The sequence below is a fragment of the Pseudophryne corroboree genome, chromosome 1, assembly GCF_028390025.1.
Source record: "Pseudophryne corroboree isolate aPseCor3 chromosome 1, aPseCor3.hap2, whole genome shotgun sequence".
In the NCBI taxonomy this organism is placed as follows: Eukaryota; Metazoa; Chordata; class Amphibia; order Anura; family Myobatrachidae; genus Pseudophryne; species Pseudophryne corroboree.
In genome coordinates, this window is record NC_086444.1 from 860,045,769 (window position 1) to 860,066,422 (window position 20,654).

A 20,654-nucleotide genomic window follows, 5' to 3' on the forward strand; every position below is an offset into this window, starting at 1 on the left:
TGGTAGACATGTATAGCTGGATTAGGGAGCATGTCACCCTAGGCCCTCCTCTCTCAGGGGACCACCCAGGCCATTGACCACAGCTCCAGTGCAGCTGGGCTTCACTACAAAACTTCAAACTGAAGGAGACTGAAAGGGAGATGGAGTCAAAGCAGCGGGGCAGAGCTACATAACAGCCAGTGCCAGGCCTGCAGCATGGGAAAGAGAGGAGAGGATGGAGGCGCTACTACAAACAGTAAGTGTACCCTGTAAGGAGAAAGAGAAAAAGGAGGATTAATTCCTAAGGGAGAATCAGATGGCGTTGCCTATAGAAGCCTATGGGCTTCTTTCCGCATAAATCCCCAAAAGGGATGCAATAGAATCCCTCCCAGCATCCACCTGGGATGTGGTTATGTGACCAGCGCCGGGATCCCGAACGGGGAATAGCCAGACGGTCAGCAAGCCGCAAGGGGCTTCGCTGCATTCGCCCAAACCCCCCCATCCTGGCCAAATGAAAGTCGGGATCCTGCCGTCGGACACACAAACCCAACCCATCCACCTGCAATCTTGTATGTGCAGTAAGAATCTCAGGTCATAAACCCGAATATCGTCATTTTGCAAAGGACAGCTCTTATAGGAAGAGCTATCCTTTGTGTAAATAACCACAAATCTTCATGCATACAGCGTTAATAAACGCCGCCATGGTAAGTGGTGGGATGTATCACATACAAAATGCGATGCTTGATACATCCCGCCGTATGAATGTATGCATAGCCCCTCAACCACCCAGATTTTGTTGGGACTGTCCTGCATTTCTGGGGGGACAGGTAGGAAGGGAAATCGCTCATTGGCTGTGTGAGGCTAGGGAAGAGATTTACACACCTCTAGTGTGACATGATATGGGGACATGTGTGAACCAAAGGCTTGTGTATGAGAACCCGTTTCCCATGTCCCAATTTATGCTCTTTAGGGCCCCCAGTCTTAAGTGCCCCAGGACCCCAAAGCCTTAATCCAGCTCTGCAGGCATGGGGCTTTTTGTGGTGGATTTGGTGCTTTTATCTGAAGCCAGCTTTAGTTGGTGGTTACAACTGGGGGCTCTCTGTAATTCCTACTCGTTTTTATTCAGCATAAACAATATAAGAGATTTTAAGGCATGTTTATTCAAGTATCTTCAGATTTATCATGGCGGGATGGAACAACCTGTAACACATCAGACCACTGGAATGCTTACACATGCCAGAAAAATGTGCTGAGCTTTATGGGTGCCAATGAGTTTCCTTGAATACTAAGATATAGTTTGACGTAAATATTTAGGGTGCTAAGAATTTAGATTACTGTGTAGTCAAGTGTTTTCTCTGCAATTATTCAGATAAAAACATTTTGCGTTATTAATGGAGCAGTTTGTGGAATGTCTATATAACTTCTGTCTTGTCTTTCTTAATCTAGCCACATATGCTGTGATATTGTATTGTATTGTATATACGCCAACTAGCCCAGTATCAGTGTATATGACTCAAAGATAGCCATAATGCAAGATAAGGTTCCTATAGAATCAACTGTATCATCATCAGGTGTGATGGTAAATCCAGGCGGAAGGTGACTGTCACTTGCAGACCTTGACAAGACTGCAATGAAGCAGAAAATGATCTGGTTGCTCTACCAAAGAGGAACCGCCACACCTAATCCCGTTCTGGCATCAAACTGAATAATAATCCTGTTACTCAATTTGAGTGGAAGGTTCAGCCAGTGTGTGGTCACCTTCTGAACAAGCCACACTTTTCTCCATGAATAAAAATAAATGATATGAGGTTTATTAAGAAAAATACATATAAATATAAATCCTGCAAAAACATCAACAAAAGAGGGCGATTCACAGTGCATTAAAAACATTTTTTTTATTTAGCAGTTTAAATATAAAACACAACTGTATCAACACATTGAATCTCCAACACAATCAGACAGTAAAATATGGCTTCAGCAGCATAATGGAACACAGACATCAGAGCTTTATACTAGAAGTATACCACCCCAAGTCCCTATGCGCTTCAACACTAGGACTATGGAAGAGATGTACTAAACTTTGGAGTGATAGTAGAGAGAGAGAAAATACCAGCCAATCAGCTCATAATTGTCAAACACAACCTCAGACATGGCAGTTAGGAGCTGATTGACTAGTACTTTCTCTCCACCTATGTCAGATATATATTGTAACAATTTACGGTAAACTACATAATCAGCCCTTGTGTAACATCAGTGTTCTTACATAATACAAAGGTGTAGGACAATTGTTCATGTAAACAAAGTGATCAGCCTTCCCAAAGGAACCAGTTGCTCAGGCTGGTATAGTAATATGTAGAAAAGAGTAGGAGCCACATTATAGTGCAGTCATTTTAGGAAGCTTATCTTTTGGGTCAGAGAATGGAGAAAGAGGAACCCACAACAGTGTACTTATGACCATCAAAACAAAAATTATATCCAAAGTGAATCCCAGTGTATTTGAGATAAGTCCTCAAGGTCTTCAATTCCAGTGGTAGATCCAGTTACGCCACCCAAAAAAACAGGCATAAAGGCCCAATACATTTTGTTCCAGTCAACAAAGAACTTCATCAGGGGCTAAGGGACCCAAAAGACTGTTGTCAGATAAGCCTATTTGCACTTAATTACTGGTGCGCAGAAATATTGCACTTTACGATATTCACCAAAAATGACTGCACTTTCAGGAGCCTCTATTTTCTACAGATTTATGTTTGTGGTAAGCATTTATACCTGCTGATCGCACAGTTGCTGTTTACTGATGTTGTTACTTTTGGCTTTGGTGGTAGAGGGGGTCGTTTAATTTCTGTTCCAAAATTTTTTGCCTTTTCAGCCACGCTACCTCTTTCTATAGCCTGCATTGATAGCCGCTTATAGTCATCGCGGGCCTGCTTGGCCATAGACCGCCGCCTTTCATCAGCTGCCTTGGATTTTCTTACTGGAAAAATAAAATAAAGTTAGGAATGTATGGTTCCTTTGTAATGCAAACAAGTTGTAAGAACCTCAGAGCAAACAAACGTATTATACATGATCACTTTGGAATAAATTCTGTATGCCATTTGGATAGGACTGCATAAGATACACTAAAGGGCCCCACACACTGGCAGATAACACTGCACGATATGAACGTTCATTAATGAACGAGAACTCGTTCATATCGTGCAGTGTGTAGGCACCAACGATGAACGATGCGCGGCCCCGCGCTCGTTCATAGTTGGTGCCCCGTAGCTTATGCATGCAGGCCAATGTGCAGGCCAATATGGACGAGATTGTCCATATTACCATGCATTGCTATGGCGCCGGGGGGAGTGAAGAAACTTCACTCCCCCTGTCACCTCCCCCACGCCGCCGGGCGCCCGTCTGCCGTATCGGCGATCGGACAGCTCGGCGGCGGGTCGCCCAGTCTGTAGGGCCCATAAGAAGAAAATGTGACTTACAGCACTAAGGGGCTGATTCAGACCCTGACGCTGATGTGCAAAAACTATAAGAAGTGATTGCTGCACATCTGCATATGCGCGTACACTGGTACACTTGTGCAAGGTCCTAAACTGCATTCTATTCAAAACACAGTATAAGATCTGGAGGGGGCGGGAACAGGGCGTCGACACTGCGTTTTGTGGGCATCGATGCTCCGTTTTAGGGGCGCGGTCCAGTCAACGCAGGCACTAACACGCTGCCATTGTCACTCACTGCAACCCTTAACATCTACAATCAAGTCTGAATCGGCCCTTAACTATGGGCCTAATTCAGACCTGATCGTAGGTGTGTGAGAAAATCCACATCTATGATCAATTTCTTTGACATATGGGGGGATGCCCAGCACAGGGCAAGTCTGCCCCGCATGCCGGATCCAGCCCCCCCTCCCCCGCAGACATGCAAGAACATCGCACGGTGGCAATGCTTTCGCATATTTAGAGTAGACCTGTGCCCGTGCAGCCTATCTGCAAAACGACTACCCGCCATGTCAAGGGTCGCAATGACTGCGTGTGACGTCACGCAGCTGCTGCGGCCCACCCTGCAAACGGTCCGGACACGCCTGCGGTGTCTGGACTGCGCTCCTAAAATGAAGCATCGACGCCCACAAAACGTGCACAGAGACATTAAAGAGTGGCCTTAATGAAGCACCTTGAGATTGATCAATGTAATAGCATTTAACGGTTTTGTGACCACCTATCACTTGGGTACATTCTGTGAGCAGAACTCTGACACAACAAATCTTTTGAGGACATTAAGATGGGTGCATATTCCAAAGCATGCTATGATTGATAGTCCCAGGTTCTCAGGTCACTTGCCCATCAACCACTGAATTTCAGACTTGGGGGAATATTTGAAAATCCAGTGATATCATTTTGACGTCTTAAGGAATACTTTAAAAAATTAGTCAAGGTCAAGTTGAGTGCACACATTTTGATCAAGTGTAATCTGGATCTAAGAGCAGTTTACAGATGGAGCATATTTGGTTTTAGGTATGTGGCATGATCAGTCGCCCCGAGTCATAGAAAATGTGCCAATTGCACCACATGCCATTCTGATTTTACTATAAACTACACCTACTCCTTTGTTTCGTGAGGACAGTGGGGCCTGGTTACACACAAACACAGCCATTCACTAAAATAAAAATGCTCAATCTATAGATAACATTTGCTTTTAGATCCAGAATACATTGGTTGCAATAGTGTTACGCTACTTTTATTTTCTAGAAAATCTGTAAGCACCACAATTATAGTGGGATTTATCCTCCGCATATACTGTACATTAAGATTTCAGAGTACAATCTCCACCTGTCTACACAACTGGTCTAAACAACCGGGGGAGATTTGCAGCTATTGGCATTAGGGGGGGGGGGAGGGGGGAGAGAGTGGAAAAGGATGTGGTGAGGGAACGTAAGTCCCAATATCTTCCTCACGGCCGCAACTGGGGGGGGCTAGGGGGCAGGCGACCTGGGCGCTGGATAAGAGGGGGCGCCGAGACCCCCTAACCAGAGCTGGCGCTACCCACTTAGCGTGGTCCGCCATGCAGAGAGGCGCCAGCCCCACATAGCACTGCCGCTGTCTGTCTCTGAAGGGAGGGGAGAGAAGACCTTGCCAGGGAGATCGCGTTAAAACTGCTCCCTTCTGCACTGCCTAAGCTGCCATCGGAAGAGGCGCTGAGCAACAGAAGCAAGACCGTGTACAGAGTCTGAAACATGGCAGGTAAGTACAATTTTCTATTAATAATAATTTTATACTTCTATTTTATGTGTGTGTGTGTGTGTGTGTGTGTGTGTGTGTGTGTGTGTGTTTTATGTAATGTGTATATATACACACATATAAATGAATTGCAGCATTTTGAAGGTCAGTACGGTATTACTTGTACTAGGACGTGGGGAGGGTTATGCCGCGATCAGACATGTGACCCAGGACTCTGCCAGGTCACATACATATCTGTATGTGTGCTTGTGTGTCACTGTGTGTATATATGTGTGACTCTATATATGTGTGTATGTATACAGGTGTGTGGCTATATGTATATATGTGAGTATGTATGTATGCATGCATGCATGCATGCATGCATGTATGTATGTATGTATGTATGTATGTATGTATGCATGCATGCATGCATGCGGGTGTGTATGTATTTAGGTGTGTGATTTTATGCATGTATCAATGTCTACTCACACCCTTCATAATAAGCTTTGCAGCAGCTACCAGCAATCTGTCTTGTATGAAAGAGAAGAGTCTCCTCTGTCAAATCAACTCAATGTAAGTTACAGTAGTGCCTGGTGAATGGTGATCACTGTAATCTAAACACCAGGAATATTCCCCTCTTTGAAATGATTTTAATAATTATTGCCTGGTAAAATCACCACACAATGGTTGAAACATTACACACAAACACAATTTCCCACAGATGTGGGGATCTAAAGCTCAGGTTCCCTCATTTCATGCAGTAAATTATAAATTAGAAACCTTGTTGGGCTACCATTGTATTCCTACACATTGTAAGCTTTTAAATTGAGAAGGTGAAAATGAGTACAAATTGCAAAGTTTTGTTCTGTCTTACTGGCATTAACAGAGGAGGAGACCTGTGTGCAACCTCCTCCATCCAGGCTCCCTCCTCTGCAGATGGCGCCCAGCAGAGCAATAGACTCTGGGGAAATAGTGCGGCAGTAATTTTCCTAGAGATCTACTTACTGCGTGTGCGCAAAACTCTGTGAAAATGACCACCGCACCATTTACAAGGGGATTTGTGGAGACATTCTGCCACCGGCGGGGAACTCCAGAAAGGGGAGTTTGAAAAAAATGGATGCAGGGTGTGCGGTGGGGGCCAGTGTGCGCTGCACACACTGCAGCCATTATAGATACTCCACTGTGAAGCAGCATGGAGACACATCACATAAAAAAAATAATTAAAGACTTAAGCTACATCATAGGGGGGTATTCAATTGCAGCTGGAAACTGCCGTCTTGTCGGAAAGGCGTCAGTTTCGGGGCTGCTTTTTTCTGACAAGGCGGCAATTCCGACTTGTCGGAAAACACGTGGATCGGCGGATTAGCCGCGGAGCCACGTGTTTTGTCGGATTCTGTGGCCAAATCAGACAGGTTTTGTGCCCGGTTCCGACAATATCAATCAGACTTTAAAAAAAGTTGGATTGGCATTGTCGGGAACGCCCAAAATCAGACTACTGCATTGTCAGATCCTTTCCGTCAGAAAGGATTCGACAAACATTGAATACCCCCACAGTTGACGATTTTGTCATGGGCAACTGTGGAGAGGTGTGATGGCCTGGGATGTAGTCAAAATGTCAACAATGGCAATGTAAACATTCGTAATGTCAACAACACAATGTTGACAGTCATGTCGGCATTTTTGAAATATCAACATGAAACATGTTGACATTCTCAGAATGTCGAAAGGTGTAATGTCAACATTGTCAGGGTATCAACATTAGAGTTAGGCTGCAGGTCAGAGGTTTAGAGTTAGGCTGCAGGGGGAGTTTAAGGTTGGGCTGCGGGGGGGGGGGGGGGGGCAGGGGTTAAGAGTAGGGTGTACGGTTAGGAACACTGATCAGAATTCCAGAAGATCAGGAGTCTGACCTGGAAGTTACAATTACATGACTGCCGGGAATGAAAGGTGCTGCTGGGGCCACTGTCACTGTCGGAAGCAGGTAAGTGACCACTGGGCACAAGTGACGATATATTGACATTCTAATGCTGGGAACAGACCTAAAGATGTATCTTTCCAATCCGACTGGCTGGAAGGACAATCTGGTAACGTACGGGAGCATGTGACAATCAGCCAAAACACCAATAAAACGGGCATAAACAGCTGTTCAGGTAAATTGGTTAAATGAAACAGATGTAACCTATATGTCTGAGGGATCATTTTGTTTGTTTCCAGTGTGTGGAAACCTATGGCTGACTGTCATGTGTGTCCATACATATCGTCAGCATTCTCATGTCAACATGAACATTTCAATTATGACTGTGGACATATATAACATCCCATAGCCTTGCCCTGCTGCAGAATCCAGTGATTTTGTGGCATTTTGCAGAGGAAGGTGGAGACACAGTGAAGCACTTCACTACAAATCTCGTCCTCACCGCTCTACTCCATATACTGCAGACGTACATGGGGTGCAGAGGGGCTGTTCACTCTCCCCAGATCCTGGGAGAGCTCCGTTATACGTACAGATGGAGCCCTCCTCATCTATCCCTTTAATAGGATTAATTGAGCGAGGGCAGTCGGACTTAATACCCTGCTGTAATGACTTAATCCCCTGCTGTATTGTTCTCTCTGTATTGTATTGCAGCTGAGAACAATAGATGAAAGACTTATGCTAATAAGCCTTGGTGCACCTAGGCGCAGCTGAGAAGCCTAGATGAACGAGGCTCCAACTGTACAGTAGGAGCCACCTGGACCCTCTAGGACAGTAGGGAAGTATGGACTATACAGACCTATATTTTCAGTTTTTGCACTCAACAGACCTGGCTTAGGTTTAGCCTGCGATAAGGGAGGATTACGGTTAGCATCTAGATGCCTGGGAGGCATTTTGACCGCCGGCATCCCAACCGCTGGCATTTCAGCCCCAACCTCTGCAGGATTGACACTCACAATTCACTGAACATGTAGAATGACATGATATGGGCGTCATAATCAAAGACGACAGGGACATAGGCACAAAATTAAATGTCTTTTTCTCATCTGTATTCACAAGAGAGGACCAGATGGCGGAAAATGCATAACCGTAACGATAATGTTCCACTGCTTAATGCTTATTTAAATGAGGAAATAGTCTGTAACCAATTACAAAAAAATTAAGATTAATAAGTCACCTTGTCCCGACGGAATTCACCCAAGGGTTCTAATGGAACTTCAGTGCGAATTAGCAAGCCACCTTTATTTGATTTTCAGTGACTCACTTACACCAGGCATGGTCCCCAAAGACTGGTGTATAGCGGAAGTAGTGCCGATATTTAAAAAGGTAAGTAAATCTGAACCGGGTAATTATAGACCAATAAGTTTTACATCTATAGTGGGGAAGGTACTGGAAGGTATTTTAAGGGATAGAATACAGGAGTTACTTGAAACCAATAAGGTTTTAATAGGAACCAACACGGATTTGTGAAGGATAGATCATGTCAAACTAACTTAATAGGCTTCTTTGAAACAGTTATTGCAAACCTAGATCAGGTTACAGAAGTGGATGTAATCTTTTTAGACTTTGTTAAAGCTTTCGATACAGTACCTAACATGAGACTTCTCTACAAATGAAGAGAAATTGGACTAGGGAACAAAATATGCACTTGGGTTAGCAATTGGTTGGACAAAAGGAAGCAGTGTGAGGTGGTAAATGGAACGTTTTCAATTTGGACTGTGGTACTAAGTGGTGTGCCACAAGGATCTGTACTTGGACCACTATTGTTCAACATCTTCATAAATGATCTAGCAGTAGGTCTAGAGAGTACAGTCAATTTTTGCAGACGACACCAAACTGTGTAAAGTTACACATTCGGAGGGGGATGCGGAGTCTCTTCAGAACGACTTATTTAAACTGGAAGCATGGGCAGCAAAATGGAGAATCAGATTAAATATAGACAAATGTAAGGTAATGCCCTTTGGTAGCAAGAACAGAAACACTACCTACATACTAAATGGGGAAATACTAGTGGATTCTGTACTGGAAAAAGATTTAGGTGTTCACATAGATAACAAACTTAGGAGTACTACCCAAAGCAGGTATGCAGCAAAAGAGGCAAACAAGGTTATTAGCGGGGAATTGATGCAAGGGATGAGAGTGTTATACTCACATTGCATAAATCACTAGTGAGGCCACATCTCTAATACTGTGCACAATTTTGGACACCATACTACAAAAAAAGATATCCTGTAACTAGAAAAGGTTCAGAGATGGGCGACCAAATTGATTAAGGGGATGGAGACGCTAGAATACGAGGAAAGGCTTGCTAATCTAGGCATGTTCACATTGGAAAAAAGGAGATTAAGAGGGGACATGATTAACATTTACAATTATATAAGGGGTCAATACACAGAGCTAGCGGGGGATTTGTTTTTGGCAAGATCATCACAAAGGACACGTGGACACCCGCTTAGGTTTGAGATGAGATTTCGCACACTGAGACGGAAAGGTTTCTTTGCAGTAAGGACAATACGTATTTGGAATTCCCTGCCTGAGAGAGTAGTAATGGTGGGCTCGGTAATTACTTTTTAGAATAGGCTAGATAAATTCCTAACGGATAAGGATATACAGGGTTATGGTGGGTAAATCATGCACTATAGTAATAACAAATAAATAAAAAAAAGGAAGTGACATAATGGCTAAACATTTACTGCTGTTAAAATTAGTCTAAAAAAATATTACAGTGTAGGAGATCACTAAAGGGGGGTACACACGGAGAGATAATCTAAGCAATCTGACTAGATTGCTTAGATTTTCAGCAAGATCGCTCCGTGTGTAGCCCTAACAGCGATAGCGATGCACAGCCCCGCGCATCGCTATCGCTGGTGCTAGATTGGCTCCCCCGTCCCCCCCCGCACGCTCAGCACAGACCGCGCTGTGCTGAGCGGCGGGAGAGATGTGTGCTGAGCGGCGGGAGAGATGTGTGCTGAGCGGTTCGCTCAACACACAACTCTCCTACATCGGCCCGTCTATATGGGCCTTAACAGGTTGAACTCGATGAACAAATTGTTTTTTTTCTACCTCAGTAACTATGTTACACAAGAAAATGACCAGAAGTATGATTCCTGGCTGGTGCTAAAAATAATTACACAAAACAAAACAAACCACTGCACACTCCCTGTATTTTTCTAAATTTGTTTTTCCTTGAAACTATTTTTAAAAAAATGACATATTTCTTACAGGGAAGTTATTAAAATTCTCTACTGTTAGTTTTCATAGTTGCTTCCGGATTCTTTAAATATGTGAAATTCTTATTATATTGAATAATGAGAGACTAATTCTGATTGGCTGTCCATTTGAAATGGGATATAAAAACCACTGCACATCTCTACACAATACCTGGCAATTTCAGTTGTAACCATTCAAACTACTAAATAATAAATCCAGTTCTATGGAGGTTATTTTTCCCACTGATGGGCAACAATATGCAGCGATTTCAACCCCACAAGGAAAACCGACTGTGGCAAGGTCTCCCATCTCTTTCCATGGGCGGGATGTAATGAAGTCCATGTTCGGCCACCATCCCGCACGGCCCCCGAACTTGGACTTCATTACATCCCGGCCCATATATGCTGGAAATAGCTGCAGGAAGAATTAATGTTGGGCTTGACCAATGGGTTAACTCTTGATGTAAAACTTTAATAAAAAATGTATTCTAATAAATGTGTGCTAGGTTTAGTGCTTTGGTGCTGCAAGTTAATTCCTGGTGCACCAGCACTTTAAGGGTTAAATGCCCTGTGCTTAGCACCAGCCACAGAAATCAATGTGCCTAAAAAAAAATGTCTATATTAATTCTTGTGTAGGTGTGTGCCCCATGACCCTGGGCGGTAGGTCCATCCTACATGTGATATTGGGTGTAAGGCCCAGGATGAACAACTGTAGATGCTAGGCTCATAGGCATCATGGGCAGTGAGGCCCCATAAATAGATTGCTCTACCAGATAGGCATGATCAAGACCTGAGCAACAGAAAAGTGACACTAGTGGGAAGGGGATTACCCCCTCACTAATGACAATGTCTCCGAGTGCCTCCAGGAAAAACACGAATATAGCGCCTCTTGCACTGTCTAAATAAGCCCTTAAAGGTCCAGTACAAGCAGCAGATGCTGGCTGGCATAAGGCAGAACGGGCAAATTGCTTACAGTAGGTTAATGTGTCTATCTGATGCTCACTGTAGATTGTTGTTCTTGGAGTCTTTGGGAATAGTATGTAGTGTGAGTCAGGGTCATGTGTAGAACACCACACCATAGTTGTTAAGCTGTTTACATTGTTCCCACAAGACCATTTATAGTTAGGGCCAAGGGAGCGGTATCAAACCTTCCAGGTAGATAAAGAGGATAATTGCTCATATCAACCAAATCAAATCAGCTTCCAGCTGTCAGTTTATACACTGTGCTAGATAAATGACAGTTGATTAGTTGCTTTATTTCTCTCAAAAGTTTGATACATCTCCGCTAACATGTCAGCAACCTAGTTGTGTATAGAGTTGGCACATAGTAGTGTTTGGTTAGATGTATGAGTAGGTGTACTTGCATGTACGGCCTAGATCATAAAGCAAGCTGACAAGAACGGTTACAATGAGTGTTAAATTCCCAGTTTTACTTATCTCAACAGTTTTTCCCCTTGGGCATCTCTGTACAACCACACACTCTATGTACGACGACCATCGAGCACAAGCACAAGTGGTAGAACAGCGCGACTGAGGTATTAGGGCCTGTGATGATCATTCACCCACTAGAGCACAGTTTCCCAAACTCCACCATTACAGTCCAGGGTTTGAGGATGGGATGCGGTCAACATCCCGCTGGACGGGATCCCGGCGGTCGAAATACAGACGACGGAATCCCGACCGCCACAATCCCGACATATTCTCCCTCCGTGGGTGTCCACGACACCCATAGAGGGAGAATATAATAGTGTGCCGAGCGTAGCGAGGCACCGTGCCCGCAGCGTGGCGAGCGAAGCGAGCCCGCAAGGGGCTGCGTTCCGCTCGCCACCCCTGTCGGGATTGTGTGGTCGGGATTCCGGCGTCGGTATTTCGACCGCCGGGATCCCGTCCAGCGGGATTACGTACTGATCCCTTAAGGATAATCATGCTTGAGCACAGGTGACTTAATTTGTACCTCAGTCAATATGATTTGACCATATGGACTCAAGCATGGATATCCTTGAAATCTGTACTGGAATGGAAGAGTTAAGGAAACTCTACACAAGGGTAAAGATGGCAGTCACCTTTGTTCAAAACTTCACAAGAAGTAACACTTTCAACCTGGGTTTTCACTTCCCACCAGCCTCATGGAATAATTCTGTTGTACCCACACATTGTCAACTTGGCAAGGAAAAGACCTAGTCATAGGATGACTGGCACCCTTAGATGATCCTCGTGGCCATCTGCTCCCCTGAGGCACCCTGTTCATTCCATCTTGGCTTTTACACCTTATAGGTGTCTGCACCATAGTGGCCCTCCACACTATCTAGTAAGGAGGGCCTCAACTAGTTCTCAACTGACAACTTAGCCTCCTCCTTCTCATACTGCCACATGGACTGATATGTCCACTGTCTTGCATCATCCTAATGTCTGTCTCTCCTCCTTCTAGATTTTTCATTATATTTATTTTAATATTTTACACTAACCATACCATCAGACATTGACCCATGAACCTCTTGCTTACTGGAACACTTAGGTTTGCAGTTTTCTATACGCTATATCAAAACCCTTTACTCACATTTTCGGACAGCTCTGGTTCATCCTATTTACTTATTATTTTAATGCTTTGATATCTCTCCCAATATGCCTTTGCCTTGCTGTCAATCCTTTAAGACTACTTACAGGATTCTTGCCACTCAGAATCCTCCTTCTCCAATTTCTGTCTGACTTCTTGAGATTCTTTCCAGTTCATGTAAATTTCTTGAGTTCTTTCTTCTAATGTTTCATTTTCTTTTGCTTGTGCATTGATTACAACAGATTTCTTCTGCAATAAAATGCAATTATAAAACAAATTACATATTGTCACCAACATTTTAATATAACGTACATGCTTTAGCAAGTTTTAACATAGTTTCCTTTTTTAACAAAAAAACATAATTGGGTTAATTCAGTGCGGGGCAAAGAAGGCCGTTGACTTGCCCCCCTTGCGGCCCGAAATCTTATTGGACTCACTGATTTTTGTACGATGCCCTATAGGATGGCGGTACAGCAAGTGTGCAGTGGCTGTACAGTAAGTGTAGAATACAGTTGCACTTACTTTTGGGGGGCTGAAACATCTCTCCTAATTGATCTGACCTCAATTAATAAAAAAAAAAAGTGAACCACTTGCCCATAAAATGTTCAGTGTAAATGCACTAGTTCTAAAACAAGCAGCAATGCCCAAGAGTCTTTAATGTATGGACACACCCCACAAGTACCCAATATATATTTTTTTACTTCCACTAGAGGGTTAAAGTTAAAAATAGAAATCACCGGTGATACAGTATGTGGTAGTTTCTAAACAATTACTGGTAGGGGCAAAAAAAATATGTTTAATGAAAGGAGGACCTCTAATTGTCTTCTATAATGCCTTATTAGAAATGGTAATACATCTAAAGATCCAGGGATTAATCCAAGTCAGAGGTTTTAATAGTCTAGCTAACTATGACGCGGACCTCAGGACTCAATGAACAATATAGGTCAAGATTATCAGACAAACTGTATTCATAGAGAGCAGACAGTAGAGATTTTGAATTTGGTCAGAGAACAATACTAATACCACAAAATGTAGGCTTGCCTGTTTAATTTTTTTGTATACTATACTGTGTACATAATGGTATGAAATATATCATAATAATAAATAGCTAAAGAAAGCAAAGACAAGTGAAGGAGAAGGGTGTGTGTGTGTGTGTGTGTGTGTGTGTGCAGGGACGGATCCAGAAGAAAATGATAGGGGGGGTACCATGGAAGGGGAAGTACATTTGCGTGCGGCTTCGGTGCATGTGAGGTGGTGCTTCTTATACAATGCCCACAGTTGTAGCGCTCATTATGCAATGTCCACTGTACTGGTAGTGCCCCTTATATAGACCCCATAGTAGTGGTGCCCCTTATGCAATGCCCGTGTTGCCCCCAGTAGTAATGTTGCCTGTAGTAATGCCCGCAGTCATTTAGTGAGTGTGGCCAATTAAAATGAGACGTGATACACAGACATATGCCCCCAATAGTGCAGTGCCAAATCCACAATTGCCCCCACAGTGCCAGATCCACAAATGCCCCCACAGTGCCAGATCCAAAAATGCCCCCACAGTGCCAGATCCACAAATGCCCCCACAGTGCCAGATCCACAAATGCCCCCACAGTGCCAGATCCAAAAATGCCCCCACAGTGCCAGATCCACAAATGCCCCCACAGTGCCAGATCCAAAAATGCCCCCACAGTGCCAGATCCAAAAATGCCCCCACGGTGCCAGATCCAAAAATGCCCCTACAGTGCCAGATCCAAAAATGCCCCTACAGTGCCAGATCCAAAAATGCCCCCACAGTGTCAGGTATACAAATGCCCCCACAGTGCCAGGTAAACAATTGCCCTCACAGTGCCAGGTAAACAATTGCCCCCACAGTGCCAGGTATACAATTGCCCCCACAGTGCCAGGTATACAATTGCCCTCACAGTGCCAGGTATACAAATGCCCCCACGGCAGGTATACTATACAAATGCCCCCACAGCAGTTCTGCAGCTGCTTACCGCTGCTGCTGCTTCTCTGCCGGCTCTGAGGGTGTCAGGAAGAGAGCGCGGCTATGTCTGGCAGCGTGTAGGACTTCAAACTAGCCGCCAGTTCGTGAGCCAATCAGAGCTCGCGGACCGGCGGCTCCTGATTGGCTGCCGGTCCGCGAGCTCTGATTGGCTCACGAACCGGCGGCTGGTTTGAAGTCCGCAACATGCCGCCAGATAGCCGCGCTCTCCTCCTGACAGCTGAGACGTGCTGCCGCTGGACTGAGCGGCAGCGTGTCTCAGTGACACAAGCGGAGGGGGTGGGGGGACGGATGGGGCCACAAATGACAGGGGGGGCACGGGCCCGAGTGCCCCCCTTCCCCCCTGGATCCGCCACTGTGTGTGTGTGTGGTACAGAAGGCCTAGACAAAATATCATCTGGAAAAATAGGGACACAGATTGTACATACAGGTACGTCTCTCAAAGTCAAACCCTTTTCCAACAGGCAAATTAGGCGGCTACACATCTACCTAACAAAAAGTATCTAATATATGCAGCATTCTGTGTAAGCAACAAAGCAATCGTGAAAGGCGAGTGGTCAGAGGAAACTTAGGGTCAAAAATAAGCCTGGCCTACATACAGACATATGTAGATTTACCAATTTGAGTTTTAGAAAGAGAATTACAGATAGTAGAATAAGAATGGCTGGGAGTCAGGCAGACCCATAAATACATGAGACCAAGTAGTTTGATCAGTAAGGACATTTGCATCAGCATAAACATTAATCAGAGACCCGCTCCCCTCTGCCACAAATCACGACATCACACAGTGGGGGTCATTTAGATTTGATCGCTGGGCTACTAATTTTGCTGTCCTGCGTTCAGATAGTCGCCGCCTACAGGGGGAGTGTATTTTTGCCGTGCAAGTGTGCGATGCTATGTGTACGCTGAGCTGCTAAAATCCAGTGTGTGCACTCCTCCAGTGAGATCACATCAGGCTGATCAGAGCCGACGTCAGACACCCTCCCTGAAAACGCTTGGGCGCGCCTGCATTTTTCTGAAGACTTCCAGTAAACGGTCAGTTGCTACCCACAAACGGCTTCCTCCTGTCAATGACCTTGCGAATGCTCGTGCAAATGGAATTTTCGCACCATCCCATCGCTGCCCGGCGATGCCCGTTGTTGCTGTCCGATGCGCGTGCGCATTGAGGCGCATGTGCATTTAGTACCTGATCGGCCGCTGTGCGAAAATACACAGCAGCGATCAGATCTGAATGACCCCCAGTGTTCGGTAGGGCTTAATAAAGCAAATTGTATCATCAAGTCCCCCGACCGCAGTCCCACAAGTCTAGGATAGTTTGATAAATTTTGGAGACTAATGGGCTCTACGAACTGGTCGATACCAGTGAAAGATATGAACGTTCTCATTCATTAATGAACGAGATACCGTTCATATCTTTCAGTGTGTAGGCACCAGCGATGAACGATGCACGGCCCCGTGCTCGTTCAACGCTGGTGCTGGCTCATTTAAACATGCAGGCCAACATGGACAATCTCGTCCATATTAGCATGCACTGCTACGGAGCCGGGAGGAGTGAAGAAACTTCACTCCCCTCATCACCTGCCCCCCGCCGCCGGGGCGCCCGTCTGCTGTATCGGTCGTCTGGCAGCTCGGCGGCGGGTCGCTAGGTGTGTAGGGCCCTTTAGTATATATGCATTGCATCTAATTTTCCTGCCATAGAGATATAAACACACACACGCACACACACACATACTAACATCAATTTATTTAGGAGACTATTAACCTTCTGAAATTTTTAAAACTCTAGAAGGAAAACTTTTACACAAGTATATCTTAATGTTTACATTAAACAAATACTAATGAAAAACTAAACATATATATGGTCTGAGACTCTTCGGGGTCAATTCTATTCAGCGACAGTTGAATAGCGCCGGGAGTTAGCTATTCAATACAGTGCCAAGTGACACCAATTGTCGGGAATTCTTCTCTCACCCCCGGGGGATGAGAGAGGAAATCCGACAAAAGTGCTGCCGCGCGGCCGGCGCGAGGCTGATTCTGTCTGGAATCAGCATCGCGGCGGGGAGTTAAGTCGGAGAATACCCGTTCGCCTGACAATTCAACCTGTTAAGTCGGCGATAACGGGCCTTCGCCGACTTAACATGAGCTGAATTGAATAGCGACAGGAGCTAACTCCCGGCGCTATTCAACTGTTGCTGAATAGAATTGACCGCTTCAACTGAAGTAAAAAGTAATCTATAAAATGTTCTCTGGGAACCTGGAGACCAAATAATGAACCATAAGAGGCCAGATGAGCAGTCCTGGTGTAAACGGGTTAATGCACACGGCCTTATGAGTGTGACTGTAAGAAAGATAGCTATATGATTTCTATTATACTCTTCTTGAATTAAGAATACACATTATAGTATTTATATGGCGACATCCTGTGAAGAGCTCATGTAGCAAGATGAGAAGGTCATCTCCTGGGGTAGACGTAGGTAAACGTCAACAAAACATTAATGAAAACACTTTTCCGGCTGCTATAGTGCAACTTGCCTGCAGCTGCTTTTATTTTCCAAGTTGCAATGAACAAAAGTGTTAGCAAGCGTTATGGCCACACAAAATAAAAACAAGCAAGTTTATTACAAGGTCAACTGTCTTTTATTCAGGTTGTACTCAGTGATGTTCCTCCAGGCAGTGACAGAAAACTAAAACAGGCCTTATGGAATCCCATCCTCTATTCACACCAGGTATCCTGTGTTAATTGAATCTGAATAAAGTGGAAAGACACGTTTTTGCTGCCAAAATAAAATTCCCTTGAGTTTAAAAAAATATAGGTGTTCTCAGTGCTTAAAGTGGTCCTGGAGAGGTGGTGGAACTCATTTACCCACCACCTATGCACCCCACCTCACATTAAGCAGAGCCAGGGCCAGTGCTAGAGTTTTCAGCACCGCCTGCAAACTATAAATTAGTGCCCTGCTTCACATCATTTATAAAGGGACATTGATCTCTCAAAGAAGCAGCGTGATCACACAATAGCACTGCCAACTCAAATGACACCACACAGTAGCACAATCTTATTCACATTACACTGCATGTAGTGCCCGATACATATTACACCACATAATAGTGCCCTTTATTCAGGTTACGTCACTCAGTAGTGCCCTTTATTCACGTTGCGCTGGTACCCTTTATACACACAAAAGTGCCCCTTATTCAATGCCCACAGTAGTGCCCCTTATACACAATTCCCGCAGTAGTAGTGTCCTTTACACCTAATGGCCACAGTTGTAGCGCCCCTAACACATGCCTACCACACTTTCCCCACATGCCTCACATCTCCCCCACATACCCACCACACATCCCTCACATACCTCTCACACCTCCCCCACATGCTTCTCACACCTCCCCCACATGCTTCTCACACCTCCCCCACAGGTAGATGCTAGATCCAAGTGGCCTAAGGGACCTTTTTACGTCAGGGGGAGGAGCCACAACACAAGGGGGAGGAGCTAGGCCAGCGGGATAGTTCCTCTACTATCCACGCCACCAAGTATTACCTTTAGTAACCCAGTGGCGAGCGAAGCAGAGCGGAGCGAGCCACCGAGCCTGAAGCGAGCCCGCGAGGGTACTTTTCGGGTACCCTTTTCGGCCTTAGCTCCTCTCCTTGGTGACGTGTCTCCTCCCCTAGTGATATCAGAAGGTCCCTTCTCACACTCCGATTTAGAAGCAACCCTCCCCCACATTCCTCTCACACCTCCCCCACATGCCCATCAGACCACCCCCACATGCCCATTAGACCTCCCCCACGTACCTATAGGACTTCCCCTATATGCAGTGGTGAAAGTAGAAATTTTTTCTTAGTGGTACTGATAGTAAAAATGGGCGTGGTCACGTGCCATGAGGGGGCATGGTCACACAAAACTAGGGGAGAGGCTACATGACAATAGGGGCATGGCCAGATTATGCCACACACCGTAATACCCATTAAACATTATGCCACACACAGTTATGTCGCTGACACCATTTTATGTCCAACACACAAAAATGCTCCTTACAAATTATGCCCCACAGTAAGACTTCTATTTACTTGCTGTCACGGGTTTCATGACAAAAGATGCAGCTTTCTGCATTTTCTCCTGGCGGTGCTAGAGTTCCCGGCACTTCTGGGTATCGCTATACATGCAGTGGCGTAATTATACATTTCCCCCCCCCCCATGGCATTTTAGTTGTGCTTACACGCATAATGCTCCCTGCAGAGCTGCTTACACGCATAATGTCCCCCTGTAGTGCCGCTTACACACACACAATGCCCCCTGCTGTGCTACTTACTCACATAATGCCCCACTAGTGTCACTTACACACATACTGGCCCCTGAAGTGCCACTTACATACATATTGCCTCTAGTAGGACTTACCGCCCTACATGCTCGTTGCCAGGGGTTTCTTGCTCGTTGCCAGGTGTTACATGCTCATGTCAGGGGTTTCTTGCTTGTTGCCAGGGGTTGCATGCTAATTGCGGGCAGAGACGCTGTGCCCTGCGGCGCTGGCGGTGGGCTAGTGGTGCTGCGTACCACCACTATATTTCTTAATGGTACTCCGTACCACCCTAGTTTCAGCACTGCCCATATGCCTCTCACACTTCCTCCTTTATTACTTTTAATTAGTGATGTGCACCGGACATTTTTCGGGTTTTGTGTTTTGGTTTCGGTTCCGCGGCCGTGTTTTGGATTCGGACGCGTTTTGGCAAAACCTCCCTGAAAATTTATTTTCGGATTCGGGAGTGTTTTGGATTCGGGTATTTTTTTACAAAAAACCCTCAAAAACAGCTTAAATCATAGAATTTGGGGGTCATTTTGATCCCATAGTATTATTAACCTCAATAACCATAATTTCCACTCATTTTCAGTCTATTCTGAACACCTCACACTTCACAATATTATTTTTAGTCCTAAAATTTGCACCGAGTTCGCTGGATGGCTAAGCTAAGCGACACAAGTGGCCGACACAAACACCTGGCCCATCTAGGAGTGGCACTGCAGTGTCAGGCAGGATGGCACTTCAAAAAAATTGTCCCCAAACAGCACATGATGCAAAGAAAAAAAGAGGCGCACCAAGGTCGCTGTGTGACTAAGCTAAGCGACACAAGTGGCCGACACAAACACCTGGCCCATCTAGGAGTGGCACTGCAGTGTCAGGCAGGATGGCACTTCAAAAAAATTGTCCCCAAACAGCACATGATGCAAAGAAAAATGAAAGAAAAAAGAGGTGCAAGATGGAATTGTCCTTGGGCCCTCCCACACACCCTTATGTTGTATAAACAGGACATGCACACTTTAACGAACCCATCAGTTCAGCGACAGGGTCTGCCACACGACTGTGACTGAAATGACTGGTTGGTTTGGGCCCCCACCAAAAAAGAAGCAATCAATCTCTCCTTGCACAAACTGGCTCTACAGAGGCAAGATGTCCACCTCATCATCATCCTCCGATTCCTCAGCCCTTTCACTGTGTACATCCCCCTCCTCACAGATTATTAATTCGTCCCCACTGGAATCCACCATCTCAGGTCCCTGTGTACTTTCTGGAGGCAATTGCTGGTGAATGTCTCCACGGAGGAATTGATTATAATTCATTTTGATGAACATCATCTTCTTCACATTTTCTGGAAGTAACCTCGTACGCAGAATGCTGACAAGGTGAGCGGCTGCACTAAACACTCTTTCGGAGTACACAATGGAGGGAGGGCAACTTAGGTAGAATAAAGCCA

At 45.1% G+C, this 20,654-nt stretch overlaps 1 protein-coding gene across 3 annotated transcripts in view; it reads right to left on the minus strand.

Annotated features, from left to right (window-relative positions):
• The window catches only part of SH2D4A (SH2 domain containing 4A), a 196,993-nt gene that overhangs the window by 23,804 nt on the left and 152,535 nt on the right, over positions 1-20,654 (minus strand). For all 3 annotated transcript variants that reach the window (XM_063919989.1, XM_063919991.1, XM_063919990.1), the window contains 2 exons: positions 13,020-13,161; positions 2,746-2,950 (listed from right to left, as the gene is read on the minus strand). In XM_063919989.1, the coding sequence (XP_063776059.1) occupies positions 2,746-2,950; positions 13,020-13,161 (347 nt within the window). The remainder of the gene's footprint in view (positions 1-2,745; positions 2,951-13,019; positions 13,162-20,654) is intronic.